The 20,780-nt window shown below is 35.5% G+C and overlaps 1 protein-coding gene and 1 pseudogene across 1 annotated transcript; one reads left to right on the top strand and one right to left on the bottom strand.

Annotated features, from left to right (window-relative positions):
• Positions 1-1,351: 1,351 nt before the first annotated feature.
• Positions 1,352-5,616, top strand: LOC140167578 (G-protein coupled receptor GRL101-like). Its single transcript, XM_072190880.1, has 5 exons — positions 1,352-1,443; positions 1,865-1,936; positions 3,589-3,660; positions 4,227-4,310; positions 4,436-5,616. The coding sequence occupies exons 4-5, from the start codon at positions 4,231-4,233 to the stop codon at positions 5,541-5,543; spliced, it is 1,188 nt and encodes a 395-aa protein (XP_072046981.1). The 5' UTR covers positions 1,352-1,443; positions 1,865-1,936; positions 3,589-3,660; positions 4,227-4,230; the 3' UTR covers positions 5,544-5,616.
• A 3,007-nt stretch (positions 5,617-8,623) lies between these two features.
• LOC140164381 (ATP-binding cassette sub-family C member 9-like) overlaps positions 8,624-20,780 on the bottom strand; it is a 30,834-nt pseudogene continuing 18,677 nt past the window's right edge.

Below are 20,780 nucleotides of genomic sequence, written 5' to 3'. Positions count from 1 at the left end.
TAAATGTGTTAGCTGATAGCTTCCTTAACATCATCAGTTATTTAGTTACGTTTGGTTTATGCATTAATCAGTTCCCGACGATACAGTTCTTTCAGGGACACCCTGTACATGTATTTGAATGGGGCTTCAACTTCGTCAATTCTACTGTTTTCTTCGTTTTTTGCCAAATTTTTCATTTCAAAAATACCAAATGACAATTTGAATGTCTTATGCCTCACATTTAAGCAATATATGTTTTACGCTTGGGCTGGGATCACTAAATGGGTCTTTAAGGTACGGATGCAGACTATAATTATGATATCGCCTTTGTTATATTCAAGGTAAAAGTGAAATTAAAATTATGTTTACTTATGCATGTAATAACTGCTACATCCTTCTGACAAAATGCAATTTTGGTATTCATAATATTTATGTAGTTGATGAAGAAAAACTATCTGACCTATTTTTTTTCTCTCCAGTTTTAATCAAATTAAATTTGTTTTATCCCAATATTCATATATTAATTCCTTCTCTAGTTTTAATCCAATAATTTAGTTTTATCACGTTTTATCGTTGATACATGATTAATGTTTGTTTATTTTCAGACAATTATCCGGAGGAAACACGACAATACTATCACCTGGATTCCTAAAAGGCTTCTCGCAAATAAGAACTTTGTAAATAGGTTTTATTAATTACTTTCATTAATGGTTACATTATTTAACGCAAGGGTGATTGCTTATTGGATTGGTATTCTTTGAATAATTAAAATTATTGTGTATATCTCATGTGTACGTGTATGAAGTCTCGTTCTCGTATGGCGCCAGAATGTGGTGATTTGATGTTGTGTATATGTATCTTCCTAACATTTTTTAAAAATTTGTTTGTGTATGCGTGTGTAAAGCCATTTTGAGTCTCCTTAGTTTTAGATTTTGTAGGAAAGTAAGTTAGCTTAGGCTTATTGTTCTTTTTTACCTTGAGTCTTCTGTTGGTAGACATATAGTTAATTAGTTTAATAAACCTAGTTACAATACTAGGGAGCCTATCCAGACTGCGAATAATTTGTGGTGGGACTAGGAAGTGCATTGTACAAGAATCCTGATGCTGCTACCTCTGGTCAACGTAGTAAGAAAACACCTGTATTAGGTGTATACTGAGGCCTCATGTATTTGCAAAAGTGCACACCAATTCACCCATTTTTTCTTGTCTTGTATATTGAGATATAAAGCAAATAAATGCATGTATGTTCTAACTGACCAGCAGGAAGTAGAGCATAATTAAAACACAATTATATCACATTAATGAGGTGTAATATTTTCAATTAGACATTTAGTATAACAAAAGCGGAGGGAGACATGGTTACAGTATCAAATTAAAACTTTTATAATACAGGTCACTCGTGAGCAATCAGATTGTTACTATTTCCCAGCGAGCATTTGATGGATTAGGATCTGTGACTTGGCTGTAAGTATTATTACCGACTTGCACAAATAGTCTTCCTGGCGGCGTTTACTTAAATCGATTTCTTTTTGCAACCATAATAAGTCGCAATACCACCTAATTAATGCTTAGGTTTATAGGGTTTAAGGTTAGGGTTAGCGAACTTAGCGTATTGCGGCCCATATGGTTGCAAAAAATAAATAGGCCTACGCATCCAGGACTTCTCGGATGGGTGAACTGGAAATAAGAAAATATGGGAAGAAATAGAGGAAGATGGAGTGAAATCAGAGAAGATGTAAGATGAAGTAAAATGGTAAAACTAAACAACTGAAATCAGACGAAAAGATATGGAGGCAGTATGACAAAGGTGATATTGGGTGTAGGAAACATTCGTTTGACATTACTGACATAAACTGATGTAGATTTCAATGCATTTTTTCTGCAGAGACCTTTCATTCAATGCAATTTCTGTCATCGAAGGCAAATCATTTGAAGAGCTTCAACATCTCAAAGAACTGTAAGTAGTTTTTGTGTTTTTTGTTTGTTTTAGTTTTGTTTCAGTCGTTGTAAAATAACCACATACTAATTTGGCACAAAGCATTTATAATAACATTTGAACATATTGAGGTAAAATTGTTAGGGTCTCAGAGTTTAGTTCGTGTTAACAGGGTTATGTGTTACCGGGTCTCCATGGTGTATAAAATATATGTTCAAGACTTGAAAAGAATTTAATGTGTTGTCAGGAAATTTGCGATAACAAATTTCGTGTTACTCATGCACGGGAATAAGGATTCAAAGAAATAACACCGGCAATTTAGGGAAGACCTGTATCACAACATTGGGTTAAAGGGAGCATTTGACAAAGTCTGGCATAATGGTCTTTGCTCGAAACTCATGGCAAAAGGAGTATACGGCAAGCTGCTCACCTGGATTAGGAGCTACCTGACAGATCGTTCCATCAAAGTTGCCTTATCTGGCCAGTCATCAAGTACTTCCTTCATCAGTGCATCAGTTCCCCAGGGGTCAATATTGGTCCCACTTTTGTTCTCTGTCTTCATTAATGACATGTGTGATGAGTGTGAAAACTAGCTATACCTCTACGCAGATGATTCCACCTTGTTTTGCGAGAATATATCAAGAGACAACCCTGAAGCTGTTACTGCTAGCCTAAACGGAGACCTGAAGACAGATAGAAGGTGACCTTCGAGCCATCAAAATGTAAGGCAATGACAATATCAAGAAAGAGGGATCCAATCAAGCTAGATCTTCTGTTTGGTACCACCAAACTGGCTGAGAAGGAGGAGCTGGAGATCCTGGGAGTCACAGTTGACAGCACGCTGACCTGGGCAAAGCACATCTCCAACGTCTCAGCCAGAGAAGGACAGAAGCTGGGCGCTCCGAGTTACAAACTTTAGGTGAGAGGCAGAGCAACCGTTCACCAACGTCCAAGTTCGCAGTGTGATGGAATACGCCTCACTGTCTTGGATGAGTGTCAGCGCCACCACTCTAGGATTAAACTCTATCCAGAGGAAGGCACATCAAATCATAGGTGTGAGCGAAGAGGAATCGATTACAGAGAGCTGAACATCACATCTCTCCATCAAAGACGTCATGTTGCTGCAGCAACAGTCCTCTACAAAATGCACACCTGGTTGTACCCACCTGATCTGAAGGCACTGCTACCAAAGCCATTTGTAGTCAGAAGAGCTACCCGCTCCAGCTTGTCCATGCCTTGCCATGCTCTCACAGTACCAGTTTCTAGAACCATATCTACTGGCAGGACCTTTATTCACACCGCAGTTCACGTTTGGAATAGCCTACCAGAACGAGTAGTCGGAGACGTAACTGATAACGGCGCACCATTCTGCAAGAGCAGAGTGCAATAGCATCTCATTTCATGTGTCTGATGTTTAAGTTACATACCCCTTCACTCTTGTTGTTCCTAAGCTGCTGTGAACCACTGATTGGCCCACGTGGTTGTCTTTTATAGTGCATAGGTGCCTATGTAAATTTAGTTCTTGACTCATGTGTTATTTTTCACTCTAGCATTTTATATTAAAGAACACCTATATAATTATATTTGACAATAAAAATGCTGTTGAACATACTGAGAGAGTTGTGGATTTTATTTGCCAATTTTATATGGATTGTGAATTTTACCTCTGCCAGGTTTCTCTTTCACATACCACTGCAAATTCTCAAAAAGGATGCATTCGATGGATTATTGAGACTTGAACGACTGTAAGTGGAAAAAGTCCTTTGTGATTTTCTATATCTATGCTATTTTTGTAAAATTAAAGGGAGTCTCAGGCAATCATAACATTATACCTTATATGTTAGAAAAATAATTATCAAGCACGAATCACATGGTTTTATTTAAAAACAGTCGGCTCTCAACACGCGATATTCAAAATTCCCGGGCCGAAATTGTCCAAGTGCAATAACGTAATGGTTATTTGTGGTCAATTGTCGTCAGCCTTCATTGTATTACTGGGACGTCATTGCACTCGACAATTTCGGCGCCCGGGAATTTTAAATATTACGTGTTGAGAGACGGATGTGTTTTTTCTTTTTTATGGTCACTATGACTATATATATGAGTTTGTTTTAAATAATGAATAAACGTGATTCGTGCTTGATAATTATTTTTCTTACACATAAGGCCTTACACACTGCCTTTTTAAAAGTAGTTAACTTAATCTAAAATAAATGTAATAAATCTATAAATACTTATTGGTCCCACACGTAAAATAGTTCTTCGCTTCTGTTTGCTTGATCGCTTTAATAATTTGTTTCTCTCGTTTCAGCATTATGGTGCGTACCGAATCGGCCAATGGTGACTTAGTTGTGGAGCCAAACGCACTTCAAGAAGTATCAAGTTTGCAGACATTGTGAGTTTAAATTGTCGACTTTTCCTAAAACTGTTTAACAGCACAAGGTTAAATTTTTCCATTTAAACACCAAAACGCTGATTATTTTATCTAAAATAATCTAATTATTTGTATTTTTTTTTCAGGTACGTCGACGAACACACGTTGTGCTGTTATTTCGAGCAATTAGAAAATTGCGTAACTTTAGATCCCCTTCCGCCATTGTTCAACTGCGGTAGTTTGATGCAGAATACGTTACTCCGCGTGTTCATGTGGATTCTTGGAATCAGTGCTGTTCTGGGAAATCTACTGGTCATCATATTTCGAATGAATGAAAGTCCAATAAACGATGCTCAAATTAAGCAACAGATTTTTATCGGAGGCTTAGCAGTTTCCGATTTCCTAATGGGAATCTATATGTTGATCATTGCATCCGCTGATATATACTATGGAGAGAGTTACTTTACCATGTCTGAGCAATGGCGTAGAGGACCTGTATGCAAGCTAGCGGGATTTATTGGCCTCTTTGCAAGTGAAGCATCAGTATTCTTCATAACTTTAATCACTTTGGATCGTTTCCTCATCGTGGTGTTCACCTTCAGTAAGGTACAGTTTCGGAAAACATCATCAAAAGTTGCTGTTTTCATAATATGGGGATTTGCATTCTTCGTATCTGTCGTTCCCATACTGCTCTCCGGACCAGATTCAGATTTTTATGATCTTTCGGATGTCTGTCTAGGACTCCCGCTTATAACACGACCTTCCAGTTTCACATTTCAATCAAGTGGTGTTGGAAATCAACTGACCTTTGACCTACCGGTTGCAGAAGACTCCAAACCAGCGTGGTATTTTTCGATCGCTTTATTCCTGGGTGTAAACCTTCTTTGTTTTCTGTTCATGCTGATCTGCTACATAGTGATATTTGTAACGATAAAAGATTCGAGAAGATCTGCAGGACGCAAAGAAACTTTGAATGAAGAAATACGCATGGCAATGAAAATGGCGGCCGTGGTTGGGACAGACTTCGCATGTTGGTTCCCCGTTATAATGATGGGATTGTTGTCACAGACAGGTCTAGCGGTGATACCTTTAGATGCTTATGTATGGTCCGTAGTTTTTGTTCTCCCGGTGAATTCATCTCTGAATCCGTATCTATACACTATAGCTTCTTTGCTTGATCGACGTCCTAAACTGATAGATAAAACTAAAAGTGTTCGTACTGTGGACTTGTCTCTCTCAAATACAAACATATGATTTGCCTTCGAACAATAGAACACAGAATGCTGTTATATAATGTGGAGAGTTTAAATTGCGTAAAATAATGCAAAAAAAAATTAATTTGACAAGTATAAAACGTTTTATATCCCAAGGCGCAAACTCGAACATACAGTAAGCCAAAAAATTAAGGTACCAGTTATGTTCACCTCCTGTATATCCTAAACAAAGACAGATATGTCATAATTTGAACCAGCAGCCAAAATCTGCCTCTTTTAGCTCGAATTTAAGACCTCATTCGTTGAAATTGTTCAAGAAATAAAGACACGGCGATCCCAAAATCCAAGAAAGATACCAAGATAAAAGTTGCAGTTTGCTGTATTGCATACCCTATTGATTTGTACACAAAGCGTTTGTGAACAAGAGTACCAGCGCTGCGCTTCCATTGATTAGCACGTTAAAACTGGCGTCGTGCTTCCATTGATTAGAACAAAAGTGCAACTTTTGAGTTCGTTTCTTCATTAGGTTTTAGATCACCGTTTCTTTAATTCTCAACCAATTTCAACAAATAAGGCCTTAAAACAGAGCAAAGGAGTACGGGTATTGAGTGCTTGTTTTAATTTTGACATATTTGCCTTTCTTTAGGATATACAGGGGTGAACATAACTGGTACCTTAATTCTTTGGCTTACTGTATACAGGTGTATCAAAATAAAGTATACAGTTTCAAAAATACCACTAGATTAAAAAGCATGAGGTGTTTGGTTAAAATGCCATAAATGACAGCTGTCCTCCCGTAAATGTAAAATCCCTGGCGTGTGATCATTAATAAGGACTTAGTGGCTATTTTTGCGAGACAAGTAAAAATGCAGTTGCCCGAAGTCCATTAAAATCAAAGCAACATAAAAATCACATGTTTAACCACTTCTTTTACAGTAATTCACAGTCTTATTCTTCCACATGGCCACCATTCCTCTGTATGCAGATATCAGCTCTCCTCAACATGGCAGTCACATCACGTCTTATGAGAGACGTCCTGCCTGGGGATGTTAACTTGTGGAAGTATATGTCTCTGGAGTCTGTAGAGTCTGCAGGAGGACCTGTGAAACCTTTGATTTCAGATAACCTCACAAGAAGAAATCCAGAGGTGTAACATCAGGAGATTCTGCACGACGTCCTGTTAATTACTGTAAAGAAAGTGGCGAAACTGTGATTTTCATGTTATTTTATTTGACTTCGCCCAACTGCATTTTTACACGGCCCACAAAATGGCCACTAAGGACTTATTAATGGTCACACGCCAGTTATTTTACAGTTGTGGGAGTACTTGATGTTAATTCAGTAACGAACTGAATTATTGTGATCAAAACTTGAAAATGTGTGAACATAAGGGCCAGCTGAAGCCATTCTAAACTAAACCATTATTCACTATTACTGTTGGCGTAATTATTACGTGATTGCTTATAAGCATTAAATGTACGGGTGTCCATAATGCAGAGGGGGGTCTGTGGGGGATGCCCCCCCCCCCCCGAGAAGTTGGGAAATGTTGCAAAATGAAGGGCCAATTTAAGCCATTTGCACTATTTACACTATTTACATCATTGCTTTAAAAATGGACCCGAAATCAAGTTGCAAAACTCGGGGCGATATTAAGCCACAGGCCCTATCCAATAATAATGTATAGGCCTAAATTGTGAATTGTTCATATGGAATGGATTTTTTCGTTTTTGGATATTGGATTTGTTTATTCGGAATGTTAATATATAGAGCCCAAGGTGAAAAAAATGTGTTAATGTTTTACATTTTATCGTGTTCACCAATGTATATCTACGAATCAACAAATGTTACAAAATATATTTGTTTCACAATTTTATTAATTATTTACACACCAATGTATAACACCGTAATCATGAATTCACGGATAGCATATATCGTGCTCTTGATAACATATCATAGGCGAAACAATCAGTGTTTAATAATGCTGAAATTCAGTGCGAAATAGGGAGTAACAAAGATTGCATTATTACAGTTTTAACACCAAAAAGACATACCAGTTCATACAAGACCTAGTACTACGACAAGACCGCTTGACGTTGTGAACATAATGCTGAAATTAAGTGCGAAATAGGGAGTAACAAGGATTAAATTATTACAGTTTTAAAGAAGAGACACACTGTATATAGTCCATACAAGACATACTACTTCTACTACGACAAGACCACTAAACATGTGCAACAACTTTGAAGTCTTCAAAATGAATGAGATAGAAAGATGCCTAACTTAAAAATCCAACTTCTTTTTTTTTTACTTCAAAACAGCAATGAAGATGATACGACTTTCTTAATAATCCGAGCAAGGAAGAAAAGTGATGTAGTTATAAAGGATAATTCACACCTTCTGTAGATGATAAAATCAAAAGTGAAATAGCTTGAAATCCACCACATTGTATTATAATAGTAACTAGTGACAAATGGTGGTCATAGACCACAAACATAGCTGGGGCATTGGTGTCCCCTGCAGAATGTTACAAAACTGTTCCCCTGGTCTTGAGGTTTGTTGTCACCAAGTTTGAGCCCCGTAGGGCCTACCTCTTTCAGATGTCCAGAAAATGAAATTCTAAGATTTGACCCCAGATAACCTCTGACCTGCCCCCTGCACCTTATTCCAAAATGTTCCCCTGATCAATAAGTTCGTTGTCACAGAGTTTGAGCCCCGGAAAATGCATTTCGAAAATTCGACCTCTGCATGACCTTTGACCTGACCCCTGCAAAATGTTCCCCTGGTCATGAGATTTGTTATCACTGAGTTTGAGCCCCATACCCATTACATATATTCAATAAATGAAATTATAAGATTTGACCCCAGATAACCTTTGATCTAACCCCTGCAAAGTGTTCCAAAATGTTCCCCTGATCATTAATTTTTATCATTTTTAGAAATTCTAGAAACGTCAAAAATTGTAAAACAAAGTCCCGTCTTACGTGATCCAATCGTATGGTAAGCCTAAAAGGGGTTTCCATTAATTTCGTATTTTAAGCATTCATTCTTACTGTATATAGAGCTACTGTACTGTCATCCAGTACATATTAGTAATGAGTAATAAAATCACATCAGGTTTAATATGTAATTTTTTAAAGTCTGTTTGTACAGCGCCTTGATCTCTCTGATAAGGCGCTTCATAATGGTGTCTAATAATAATGACAATAATAATAATAATAATAATAATAATAATAATAATAATAATAATAATAATAATAATAATAATAATAATAATAATAAACAATAATAATAAGTGTTATTTATTCTGAACAATTAAACCGGTGCAACCTCCGTAAGGGCCGCCCCAAAAATAGAAAATCGATTTCACTTGGTTAGTTGATTTTGTTTGAATTTATCGTTGCATCTTAGAGATATTGTCCTTTGAATGAAGGAGCTGAACCTCGAATTCCAATCACAGCACAAAATAATTGATTCAAGATATATTACACGAGTGGTTCCACTGTGCGAAAATGCTAATTTTGGTACTTTGTAGTCTTATTTTTTCTTTTGATTAAAAACAAACCTTGCCTTCAAATATTTTCAGTCAAATCACACCAAGCCAGTTTTGTGACACAATCGTGAATCATGTATCAATATCTAGGTGTAATGCCTGTGGGTAGAGCTCTATTAATCACAGGGCATTTTTGGTCAGCCTTTAATATTGATGAAGCAAAATTGACATAACACGTTATCTATAATAATTTCCCGGTACATACTTTTTATTCGACGTGTAATACTTTTTGACATCACGAAAAGTATTAGACATAAAATATTATACATATGAAGTCTGCAGCTACCCTACAATGATTATACTAAAGCAACTATTTTTATGCATGTGTGTTCCATCTATTCATCTGATTCCGAACCAATGATGAGAATAGGCTATTTTCATCTGCCAGTAGATTTTCTGGTGTGTCGTGTTCTACTATTTTTCCATCTGATAAAACAATTATGGAATCAGAGTCCAAAATGGTTGCAACCCGATGCTAATAAAACAGAAAGGAGAAAGAATATACAATGAAGAGTTTAGCTTTCATGAGTAAATATTGCAGTTAAAAAAGGTAAAACTCACTGTAAGTTATTATAACAATCCATATCCGCCGAGAGTCATTACGGGCCCAAAGGTAACATGAACACACGGCCGTATATGTTCCCCCGTTCTTCGAAAGAATTGTGAAAGTGTTGCCTCTTATTCATTTTGCCCGCATCGATGGGGCCCGACGGTTTCAATACTTTTTTGATTAACAATTACTTGCTAGAGTGCAACAGTAATAAGGGATGTCCGCAATGTTCTATGCATTCTCAAGGGCCCCTTTTACTTCGGGCCCTTATAAGACCCATCAAAAGGGCAAACGTCATTAATTTGATACTTACTGCAATGGTCAACACAGTCCTGTCAGCAAATGCTGTTGTAACTACTTTCTGAAGAATTTGATCCTGTATTAAACACATAAAAATGCAGTGCAATATTTAAGCCTTTTAAATGGGTGTTTCGGTTCTTTAGATATTTGTGAGAAACAATCAAGTCAATCCACTTCAATTTTAGAAAATTCACATCGTAGCTAAAATGCCACATTGCGTTTTTATTTTACAAATTAAGCTAACAAGGAAACATTATCATGCCAAATAAATTACAAAAACATTGCAACATTTTATTACAAGTTCATGATTGATTGAAAAGGCAATCTACACCCAGTTATAATAAACCTTAACTTTCTTCCCCGAGTGACGCAAAATTAATTGACTGATATATTGGGTATTTTATAACCAGACCATCCGGTTCTGGTCAACAACACTGCTGCTGCTGCTGCTACAATGATAGTGTTCTGTCTTGTCTAAGGAAAGTTTCTCTAAAGTTATTGGAATAATGTATATGTTTAAAGGAAAGTTACATATTGACCATGTTTTAAGTTATATCACTTCATTCAAGAACCATACCGTTCGTTGGTCAATGGAAGCCGTTGCTTCATCCATTATCAAAATGCGAGATTTTCTCAAGAAGGCACGAGCCAGACAAAAAAGTTGGCGCTGCCCAACACTAAAATTTTCTCCACCTTCGGAAACAGAAGCATCTGCAAAAATTATATTGGAAAACAGAACGGTTAATATTTTTTTTCTCCAAATAATTGTCTTCGTTTCACTAAACAACACCACCATTTTTTAATAACGCGAACTCGTGCTTTCATAAACCCAGTTTATAAGTATATGTCTGAATCAACAAGCTGTAGCGTGGTTTTCAGATAACGTTGATAACGCCGAATTTAAGAAGCAAGTTGTTTTGTTGGGTACATCAGATAACCCTGTCAATCTAGCTTTCCAGAAATTTACCTTCGCCTGAGTCAATGACGGTTGATAATGGGTTATAATATTTGTCGTGCTGGAAGCATTTTGGCCATAGTATGATTGAATTAGTTGTTGCCAATTATTAATTAATTATATACTAGGGTTAATCGCTCGGATTGGCATTTTATGCACAAGGCAATTCAAATAAAATTGGACACTAACCTAGTGCTCCTTTAAGGTGAGTTACCACATCTTTTAGTTGAGCGATTTCAATGGCATCCCATAACTCTTGGTCGGCCTTTTCTTGGTCTGGGTCCAAATTGAATCTTTGGAAACAAAACATAAAGAAACCAAAAATATACATACAATCTAAAACAATACATTAATGAAGGAAAGAATGAACAAACAGAACATTAAGGTAATCAGTGTGTTCAAAATGTAATCAGCATAGTACATTTTATATTGTATCATATTTCTTTAAGTCAAAATCAAGAATGAGAATAATAATCAAGTACTACAATCATGTACACTTCGGTAATCTGCATAATACTATACAAATAGCATTATATATAATAAGTAATTACATCGATGTCATAATTTATTATTGAAATACAGTACCTGACTGTTCCATTAAAGAGTACTGGATCCTGTGGTATGATAGCCAGACGTCTTCGTAAAGTGGTAAGCGGAACTTGTGAAATGTCCACACCGTCTATTAAAATATGCCCTTTTGAGTATAAAACCAAGACAAAACCATTATGCCATATATGGTGATTAGAATGAGTATATTAATCTTTTCGAGTGTTTAGATTTTTTGGAATATAATTTAATAACATTCTAGCTAATTCCTTGATACCGGTAGGTCTCTATGATGCACATCGTTATTTTGTTTCGATGAAAAATCTTTGCATGAGAAGAGAGATCAAAAGCACTCTTGAACATGATCTTAACCTTCATATTTGAAAGTTAACATCAGCACCCGAAACAAACGAGTACTCAATAGTAAGTGTAACCAACACCGAACCCATTTGATGCAATGGGTAATTGAGGTGTTTTGATATTGCGAATGTATAATAGATATGATAGCGCAAACATCAGCTGTGATTTGGTATCTAATAAAACCCACTAGGCTGTTTGGAATAGAAGCGGGTAATCAGTTTAAAAAGAGAAGTTATTCTAATTTATAATACCACATGTAGTTACAAATAAAGAAAAGAAAAAGTTACATGGATAGATTTATATTACACTACCTTACCTTCGTAGGTATCAATAATCCTAAACAGTGCTAACGTCAACGAAGATTTACCACTGCCTGTACGACCGCAGATGCCAACCTTCATAAAACCATACAATCCATAAAACATAGTTAATAGTTGTACTAACACAATTGGCATAACGTACATGTAAATATGTGCAAAGAATCTGAACTTATCAAATCAGACAATATCGTATCCCTCTTGTATTTCAATGACAAATTTAGGAATTTATAGTGTCTGTGTGTTTAGTGTAACATGCTTAACCCTAGAACTACGAAATAAAATATTTTTTATTCGTCACAAAAAAATCGATCCTTTCGTCCATTTTAGAGATACAATTTTTACCCCAGGACCTTACCCGGGGGTAGGATCGGCTATCAAAGATGGCCATAGAGGAGGGTGAGGCCCACCATTGGTTTCGACAGTAAACTCAATGATTTTCATTTCCAAGAGCTACTGACTTTTTACTTTTTAGTTATAGGTTGAAATAGTCATTTCCTTTTATATTGAGGAAAAAAAATCCGTGAAAATCGCATTTTTGTAGAATTTTTAGCCGAAATCAATTTGCCTATACTTTTGTACACAGCCAGAATATTCCAAATTTGCATGGGCGCCATCACATTATGACGTCATAGCGGTATTATGTGGGGCATGTTTGTACTTATTTTGGTATCACTGGATAGAAGAGACCCATTATAGCTATACATTGGTACCAAATATAACGGTTTATAACGTTTATTTGAAAATTAGGGGTGGGGCAACAACCCCATTCGTAGTCCGTGTTATAAAATATGGCTCAGTAGTTCTAGGGTTAACGCTACAGACGTCTTGCCTGAAATAGGCGGTAATACTCATTCAACCATACTATGGTCAAACAATGCTTCCTGCATGACACCTGTTACCAACTGTCAACATTTGACGACCAATTGCCTCAAGCGAAGGTTACTTTCTGGATAGCTGGACAGACATTTGATGTAAATGATTTCCCATCTCAGTGACAAAATAAATTTAGCTATCAATAAGAATTGCTGAAAGGGTGATAATGTAACTTACCTTCTGTCCTGCAGGAATATTCATGTTAACATTTTTAATCACAGGATCCAATTCTTGTGCATATCTTACAGATATATTTTGTGCTTGTATTTCTCCTTTATGTGGCCAGTGTAATGGAGGTTCGTTACCTAATAAATACAATGCAGTACATAATATTGATATTAGAAACTGTATATCTTCAGAAGCATTTCTAATGTGTTCTGGAAGAACATTATATTTCATTCTCTATGTGCAGCGAAAGAAAGGATTTTAAATTCAAGCGGTAAATGAATCAATTTATGAATATTCCAGCAAGCAAAAGGTCGAACAAGCGGTATATAGAATTTACTACGATCTTCGTGATTACCCATATTGACGAATAACATCTAATATAATCCGTCCTTTTGTATTACGAGGGTCATTCAAAAAGTTCTACCTCCACCCACAAATCTCAAATTCTACAAATAGCAGCCCATTCATATTCTCCATGATAAAACCTATGTACTATCTAGCTGATTCTTTTGATATCTTTTCCTGTTTGTTGCAAACGAAGTCAATAATTAAACCAGGATTCAGAAAATCTGTACATAGGCCTATATCCACAAAGAACAGGTAGATCAAATTGAAGTTACCATCTAATACGATATATTCCCTTCAGGTGGATTAAATTGAGGCCGACATAGGGAAAATACTGAAAATTATGTAAAATTACAATAAATCTGCACCAATCCAACAAAAACCTCAAAAACCTCATAAGGCTAGAGAAAGGATAAAGAGCAGACAAGAACTGTAATCAAATTTAATGTTTTTCTTTAAAATACCCAAAAGACATTTATACAGAAATTTTCTGTATATAAAAATAAAATGCATTTTCTAACTGCTTATCTTGATATTTGGTTACACATTTGGTGTTGTTTAATACAGTTATAACCTGCTAGCATAATAATAACACGTGTATGTAGGGCTAATCTCGTAAGAGAGATACACACTTATTTTCATTAATGTTTTACGACGTTTTACCGTTTCTGATATATATATCAAATCTTATTTTGGTTCTAGAGTCACCTACAAAAATCTGGAAAATGTATCAATGCGCATTTGTAACCAAGTGCAGGAGACCTCGACTCGTACTTCGTGGGTTCATGGGTCATACAGGGACAGCTTATAATAAACTTTGTTATTCGACATTATGCGACAATCAAAATTAATACCTTGTGATGGTTCTGTTGGTAATGATGTATAATATTTGACTCGCTCTACTGCATTCATCTGCATTTCTGTGTCTGCTAGGAATCGTACCACCATATTCAGGAATACAGAGACTGATAGGGCATAGGAAACAGCAAGACCTACATCACTCGGAGAAAGGTTACCTAGAACGGATGTTATCACTGTCGTCAACGCACTCAATAGAACAATTAAAGCTCCTAGGGAATCCTATAGAAAATGGTAAATATTTGTACACCCATCAAATTATGAAATCTACACGGATGCAGTTATATGCTAGTAATATCTGCTTCACACAGGATGTCCAGTATCATTTTTAAATTTTGAAGAGATGTTACAGTAGCTTGGTGAGACAGGTACACCGTGGTAAATCCGAGCTGTATTTACTTAGATTTGTTTTATTGCAATCATGTCATTATATGGAAGGTATCCAACATGATGTCAAAGGTGACGAAATATTGATTATTTATTTGATCAATTATTAAAAGTAATAGTAGGCAATTATGACCAAATTTCATCATATTGCTACATGCAATTGAATAGGCCGGTAAGTGGACAAGTTGTTAAAAACACCATGCGACGTTGCGGAAAAGAGTAAGAAATAAATAAATGTCAACCCTCAGAAGATTTAAAAAAAATATGCATATTCATACCAGCCGAATACCAAGCCATCTATTCATGGTTTGTAAATAGAGATATGCGGTGTTATTGGTCGTTACACGGTCCATTATGTTGTCGTAAAAACGCTGTTGATCACTGAAAGAAACAAAACACCACTGAAAGTTAAAAACACAACACTATAAAGCTATTTATCATGACGGATCTCCTCTGATAGTAGGGCAGCTAAGACCGGTAATGGACCGTCAGATAAACGATGACTGATGCCTTAGGGGTGACAGGCCCCGAAGTCGCCAAGAATATATCCCTGACACACTTGGGGAGTTTGAAACCGTAAAAGTCATCCGGGAGCAAAGGTTAAGTCAGATTTGAATTTGCTAAGATCGGGCTGTAACTAGGGGAGTATGAAACCGTAAAAGTTATCTGGGGTCAAATGTCAGGTCAAATTCAAAGTTGCTCCAATCTGTAACTTGCGATAATGATGATCCCTGATATGTGAGGAGTATGAAACCGTAAAGGTCATACGAGGTCAAAGGTCAGGACAAATGTGAAGTTGCTCCGACCAGTCTGTAACTTGCGGAAAATGATTCCTGACACTTGCAGAGATAAAAACTATAAAGGCCATCCGAGGTCAAAGGTCAGGACAAATTGAAAGTTGCTCACACCGGGATGTAACTTGCGAACAATGCTCCCTGACAAAGGTCAGGTCAAATTTAAAGTTACTCCGTGCTCACGGTAACTAGCGGAAAATGATCTCTGATATTTAGGAAGTATGAAATTTAAAGGTCATCCAAGGTCAACAACGTCAGGTTAAATTCAAAGTTGCTCCAATTGGGCTGTAACTCATGGAAAATGATCACTGCTAGTTAAGGAGTATGAAACCACAAAGGTTATCTAAGGTCAAAGTTAAGGTCAAATTTAAAGTGGCTCCAATCGGGCTCTAATTAGGGGAAAGCAATCTACGGCATATGGAGGGTATGAAACCGCAAAGTTCATCTGAGGTCAAGTTCAAAGGTCATAGCTCCAAAATACCAACACGCCCTAGCTAGGCTTGTGATCTACAAGGTGTCCCAGAATGATTTATACCCTTTTTGAACAAAATATCAAAAATATAATTATAGTCAACAGTGTATCTAATCTTAATAAGTGCAATACAATGCCACACATGTCTCCTACTTATTCTGTGACTTTCATGGAAATAAATTGATTCGTTTTGGCGTGACATTGCTATTACTGAAAATGGACGAAAACGGCATGTGTGTAATTTACAGTGCAAAGGCATCATAACAAATGGATCCTTTATCACCATCATTCAGCCGCACTGTGCAATATATTGGAGAAATCCTACATTCTTTTATAGGAAATACACCAAATTTGGCACAGATGTAGAGCTTACAATGCAAAATAGTTCTTGATATGGGATTAAGTGAAACATTTCAATATGACATTAGATATTTAGGTTGAAAAACGTACTTTTTATGTGATGTTTACCCCAATTTTTACCCAAAAATGTCATTATTACAGAGGATAACTTCCTCAATTTTAATCTTCTCCGTTACATAGCTGTGGGTTTGCCAATACTGTCGACATAAATTCCTGCTGTGACAATAAGGACGAACATTCTCTAAACTTTTATGAAAAATCCATCTCTGCCGGCATTTCAAATGATGAAACTCACACACCGCAATAATTGGCTTCAAAACTGCCACCAATGAAAGAATAGTTTAAGGTCACTCAGTGTAGCAAATCTTTTATTCCATACAAGGATTGCTTCGTAACATCATAAATAAACGATAGATATCGACATTTTAGTAGAAGTAAGAAGAGGACACAACAATATACTGCATAACATTTTCCAAGTAACTTTGTGCTTAACGGTTAGTAATTTTACAAAGTTTCAAAATAGGTTGCTTTGTCAAAACTTGGAATTCACCATTTTTACGCAAACCTCTCTAACTTCTACTAGAAACGTCTAATTTTTAAAATCTAAAAAATCTGAAAAAGCTAAATATATGTAGAATTTAAAATGCAAAACAATATGACCAATACAAATGTCGTTCATACCTAAAAAATTCCATCTTTTCCGGTATAAATCATTCTGGGACACCCTGTATGAACACATCTTGCATCTAGTAAAATATATTTGTATATGTATTTTTAATTTACCCATATGCCCTGATTGTAGGAAGACCGTCTAACGTTTCCGAGAAAAGGGAGAATATAGGAGATTTGGTGACACTGTCGAGACGTTGTAACTCTCTGTTAAAGTAGAAAGAAAGAATGTGGAAAAGGTTATCTTTATTACTCTGATTAGGTGATGAGGAACACAAAAATTAAATGGTATTCATAGTGTATATTAATTGAGACGGCGAGACGCAAGAACCGCTCAGGCATTTTATACCCGATGTTTCCGCATGACTTGAGGCATGGCCTAGAACTAGATCTAGTTCCTCGAGGGGGGGTGCGCGCGAAGCGCGCATGGCCGCGAAGCGGCCAGCGAGGCGCGCCAGCGCCGAGGAACTAGTACCTTTGTTGTCAATTTTATCACCAGTACCAAGAGTATTAAGACCCTCCCCCACAGAGCCAATTTGTCAAATATCAATTATCACTCAATTAATAGCTGAACACATTACCCCAGACACCACATGTGGTGTTTGGCATGTTGGTCAAGAACATTCGAGGTCAACTCTACAATTCCAAGCACAGATCATAATGTATGCAGTGATGCACAGATTACTTTATCATTTTATATATCATGATATACATGCAAAGCCATTTACCACAGACCCTAGAAAGATACTGTCACAATTGTCATGATTGTTGGTATATTTTATTGTTTCTTATAATTCAATATAATTGAAAAGAAAATAACCAATATATAACATGCTTTATAATAAATTGGTTTCTTGAGATATTCATAAATATAAATACAGAAAGATTACAAAATGTTTGTGTTTGTGATTTAATAGGATATATTTTTGCTTTTCATATCCATTTTGTTACAAGTGAAATACTTTCCTGTTTCATCTGCTGTTTCATGATATGCATGCTGTTTTATCAATGTTTTGTTTATAAATCGTTTTATATGTTATAAGCCTAATCTGCTGGCGTGATTAGATGAGAGCAATAACAATTTCTAAAAAAATGCTATATTTTAGGGCCTATAAAATAATAATTAGTATTATAGTTCCAATAATAGCCTGACAGTTGCTATTTCATGAGAGCTTCAGTCATTTGTTCAATTTGCTAATCTGTTGTTTCTTTGATCGGTTTGTAGAAGCACAATACAAACAAGTAGGAAGCAATCAATCGGCGGCATGATGTTTTAAAATCTGAATTAAAAAGGCTGTATAAATGAAGGATATTCAACATGTTCAAACAGATTCTAATATAAACATGAAGAAATAATGTTAGGTATCCGCACCAATATCTCTCTCACTGGAATATTTAATTGCTGAGAACTTAACTGGGTTTTAGTCTTTAAAACATTTTTATACATTTCTTCTAACAGACCTTTCAATAGATTGAAAACCTTTACATCTATCTTCGACTTTCATTCACTTTGTAAAAATATTATTTTTGCGTAAAACCTCAGATTTTGGAAGTTGGACAAATAATCCACATAAATAATAATTTATTTACAGCACTTCTTTGTGTGAGTGATGGCCACTATTAAAAAGGGTAGTTAATTTTGTTTCGGGGCAATGTTAAAAAGACAAACTTCAAATCTTGTCATTTTGTAGGCCTATCCCTTTGCACACCCAGCTCAGGCCATAATAATTATATGCTCTTTTAAAATCAGTCTGGTCAATTTTCAATCATGATTTTCTGGCATATATTTAAACTTTTATGTTCTTTGGCTTGAAACTAATATTAGGCCAATTACAATTGATTCTTAGTTTCCTGTTTCCCACCCGCGTCCAAAGTATAGAATTGCAAAATATTTAATTATTTTATTTATATTTTGGATTTTCTCTTTAAAAATAACTTTTAATGACTACCATTTGCTACTTTCTGACTTTGATCATAATGATGAATAAACATAGAACCTAATTGTACCATTACTTATGTATAAAATCAAACATAGTAGTAAAATAATTAAATGCATGCTCTTTGTCAAAATGGATTGATGTAGGTTGCGACCACTTATTTTAAAATAAAGAAAATAAAAGATAATTAATAATTAAAAGTCGCCTCATCCCTGGTTTTCAACCATGAAACAGGAAACTAAGGGCCTTATATCAGTATTTAAACTGCCAAACAAACGAGTCACAAATGGTAGAGGTTCTGCGACGCAAAAACTCCAAATCAAAAAATTGAAACTGCCAATATTATATCTTAAAACCGTCCAAAAGACGCCAAAGTCGGACTTCTTGTACATACATGTACTACGCAAAAATTCTAAATTCGGATGTTCTGCGGCTTGAAGCTAATCATATTATTATTTGAATAACTTCCAAAATCGGAGAGGTTTTGCGTGTTTATGCAGCAAAAACGGCGACGAAAAAATTGTATTCTGCAGCTTGAAAGTAAATATATTATGATTGAAACCTTCAAAATATCAGGTTTTGGTTTAGCGTTTTATACGCAAAAACTCCCAAAATTGGTCAAGGTTCTGCCAAAAAACCCTCCCAAATCACAATGTTCTGCGGCTTGAAACTAATTATTATTCATTCTATTATTGACAATTTACTTATGCAAAAAATCTCAAATTGGCTGATGGTCTGCAACAAAAAAAACCTCAAAATCAGATCTTCTGTGGCTTTGGTAAATATGTTATAAATCGCCATCTTGAAAATTTACTTTGTCTGATATTCTTATCTAACTTTTTTTGAAGGTCTTGGCATATATATTATGAAAAATTGTTTCATAAAATTGAAGCTAAACTGATGAAATTTGGTGCAAAAGTGTAATAAAATCGGGCGAAGCGTGGAAAAATTTGCACTTTTTGGGCTAAAATGGCCAAATATGAGGTTAGTTCATGGTCAGAAACATACATACAGGCGTCAATACTGGGGATGATTGTATAGGCCATCCCCCCTGACAAAATATTGGGGGATTTATCCCCCATACGCCTATGCATAGCATTCTGCTGGGTTTTATAATATTAAATAGTTTCACCAAAATACATTTCCGACTCATATTCATATAAATAGGCTCTTTCTTTACTTCTTTTTTTGTCATGTTTGTACATGTACAATCATCAATAATAATGTTAATAATAAATAGTAATAAGGCAGTATAATAACACATTGTTTTTTCACCAAAATACATCTCCGACTCATATTCAAATAAATAGGTTCTTTCTTTACTTTTTTTGTCATGTTTGTACAATCATCACACAATAATATTGTTAATAATAAATAATAATCAGGCCTAAATAACACATTGTTGATACAAATAATAATTCATGAATTTAAATGATGAAATAATAATTTTGTTTATAAACTTTATACTTGTTAAAAACCATTCTCTCCATACTCTCAAAATATAGTTCTTATACTTTCAATCAATGTTTATCCAGGGAACATTCTCTTCTCAATGAAGATTAAAAGTTTACAAAATATTTTGCTTCCAAAATTTTTGTTGCAATAATATGCTAGTACAAATGTACCCACTTGAATAATTGTGAAGTTTTTCCCTATACATTCTTTACAGGGAGATATTGCCATGAATTAAATCAAGTGATATAGTGTTACAGTTTTTTGTCCCAATTGGTAATTGGATCACTTATCACATGCCACCTGTTGGGTTAGGGATTAACTGTTTATGTGAACATTGCAAAACTGGTTCCTTATTGGTCAGTTGGGGTTAGGTTGCTG

This window comes from Amphiura filiformis, chromosome 1 (genome assembly GCF_039555335.1).
Source record: "Amphiura filiformis chromosome 1, Afil_fr2py, whole genome shotgun sequence".
In the NCBI taxonomy this organism is placed as follows: domain Eukaryota; kingdom Metazoa; phylum Echinodermata; class Ophiuroidea; order Amphilepidida; family Amphiuridae; genus Amphiura; species Amphiura filiformis.
Note: the sequence above shows the minus strand (reverse complement) of the source record. Positions and strands in the feature narration are given on the sequence as shown.

Bases quoted from the DNA above. Each gene is read 5' to 3' on its own strand.
- LOC140167578 (XM_072190880.1), top strand. From the start codon at position 4,231: ATGGTGCGTACCGAATCGGCCAATGGTGACTTAGTTGTGGAGCCAAAC. The intron at 4,311-4,435 runs GTGAGTTTAAAT...TTTTTTTTTCAG, and splicing joins GTATCAAGTTTGCAGACATT to GTACGTCGACGAACACACGT.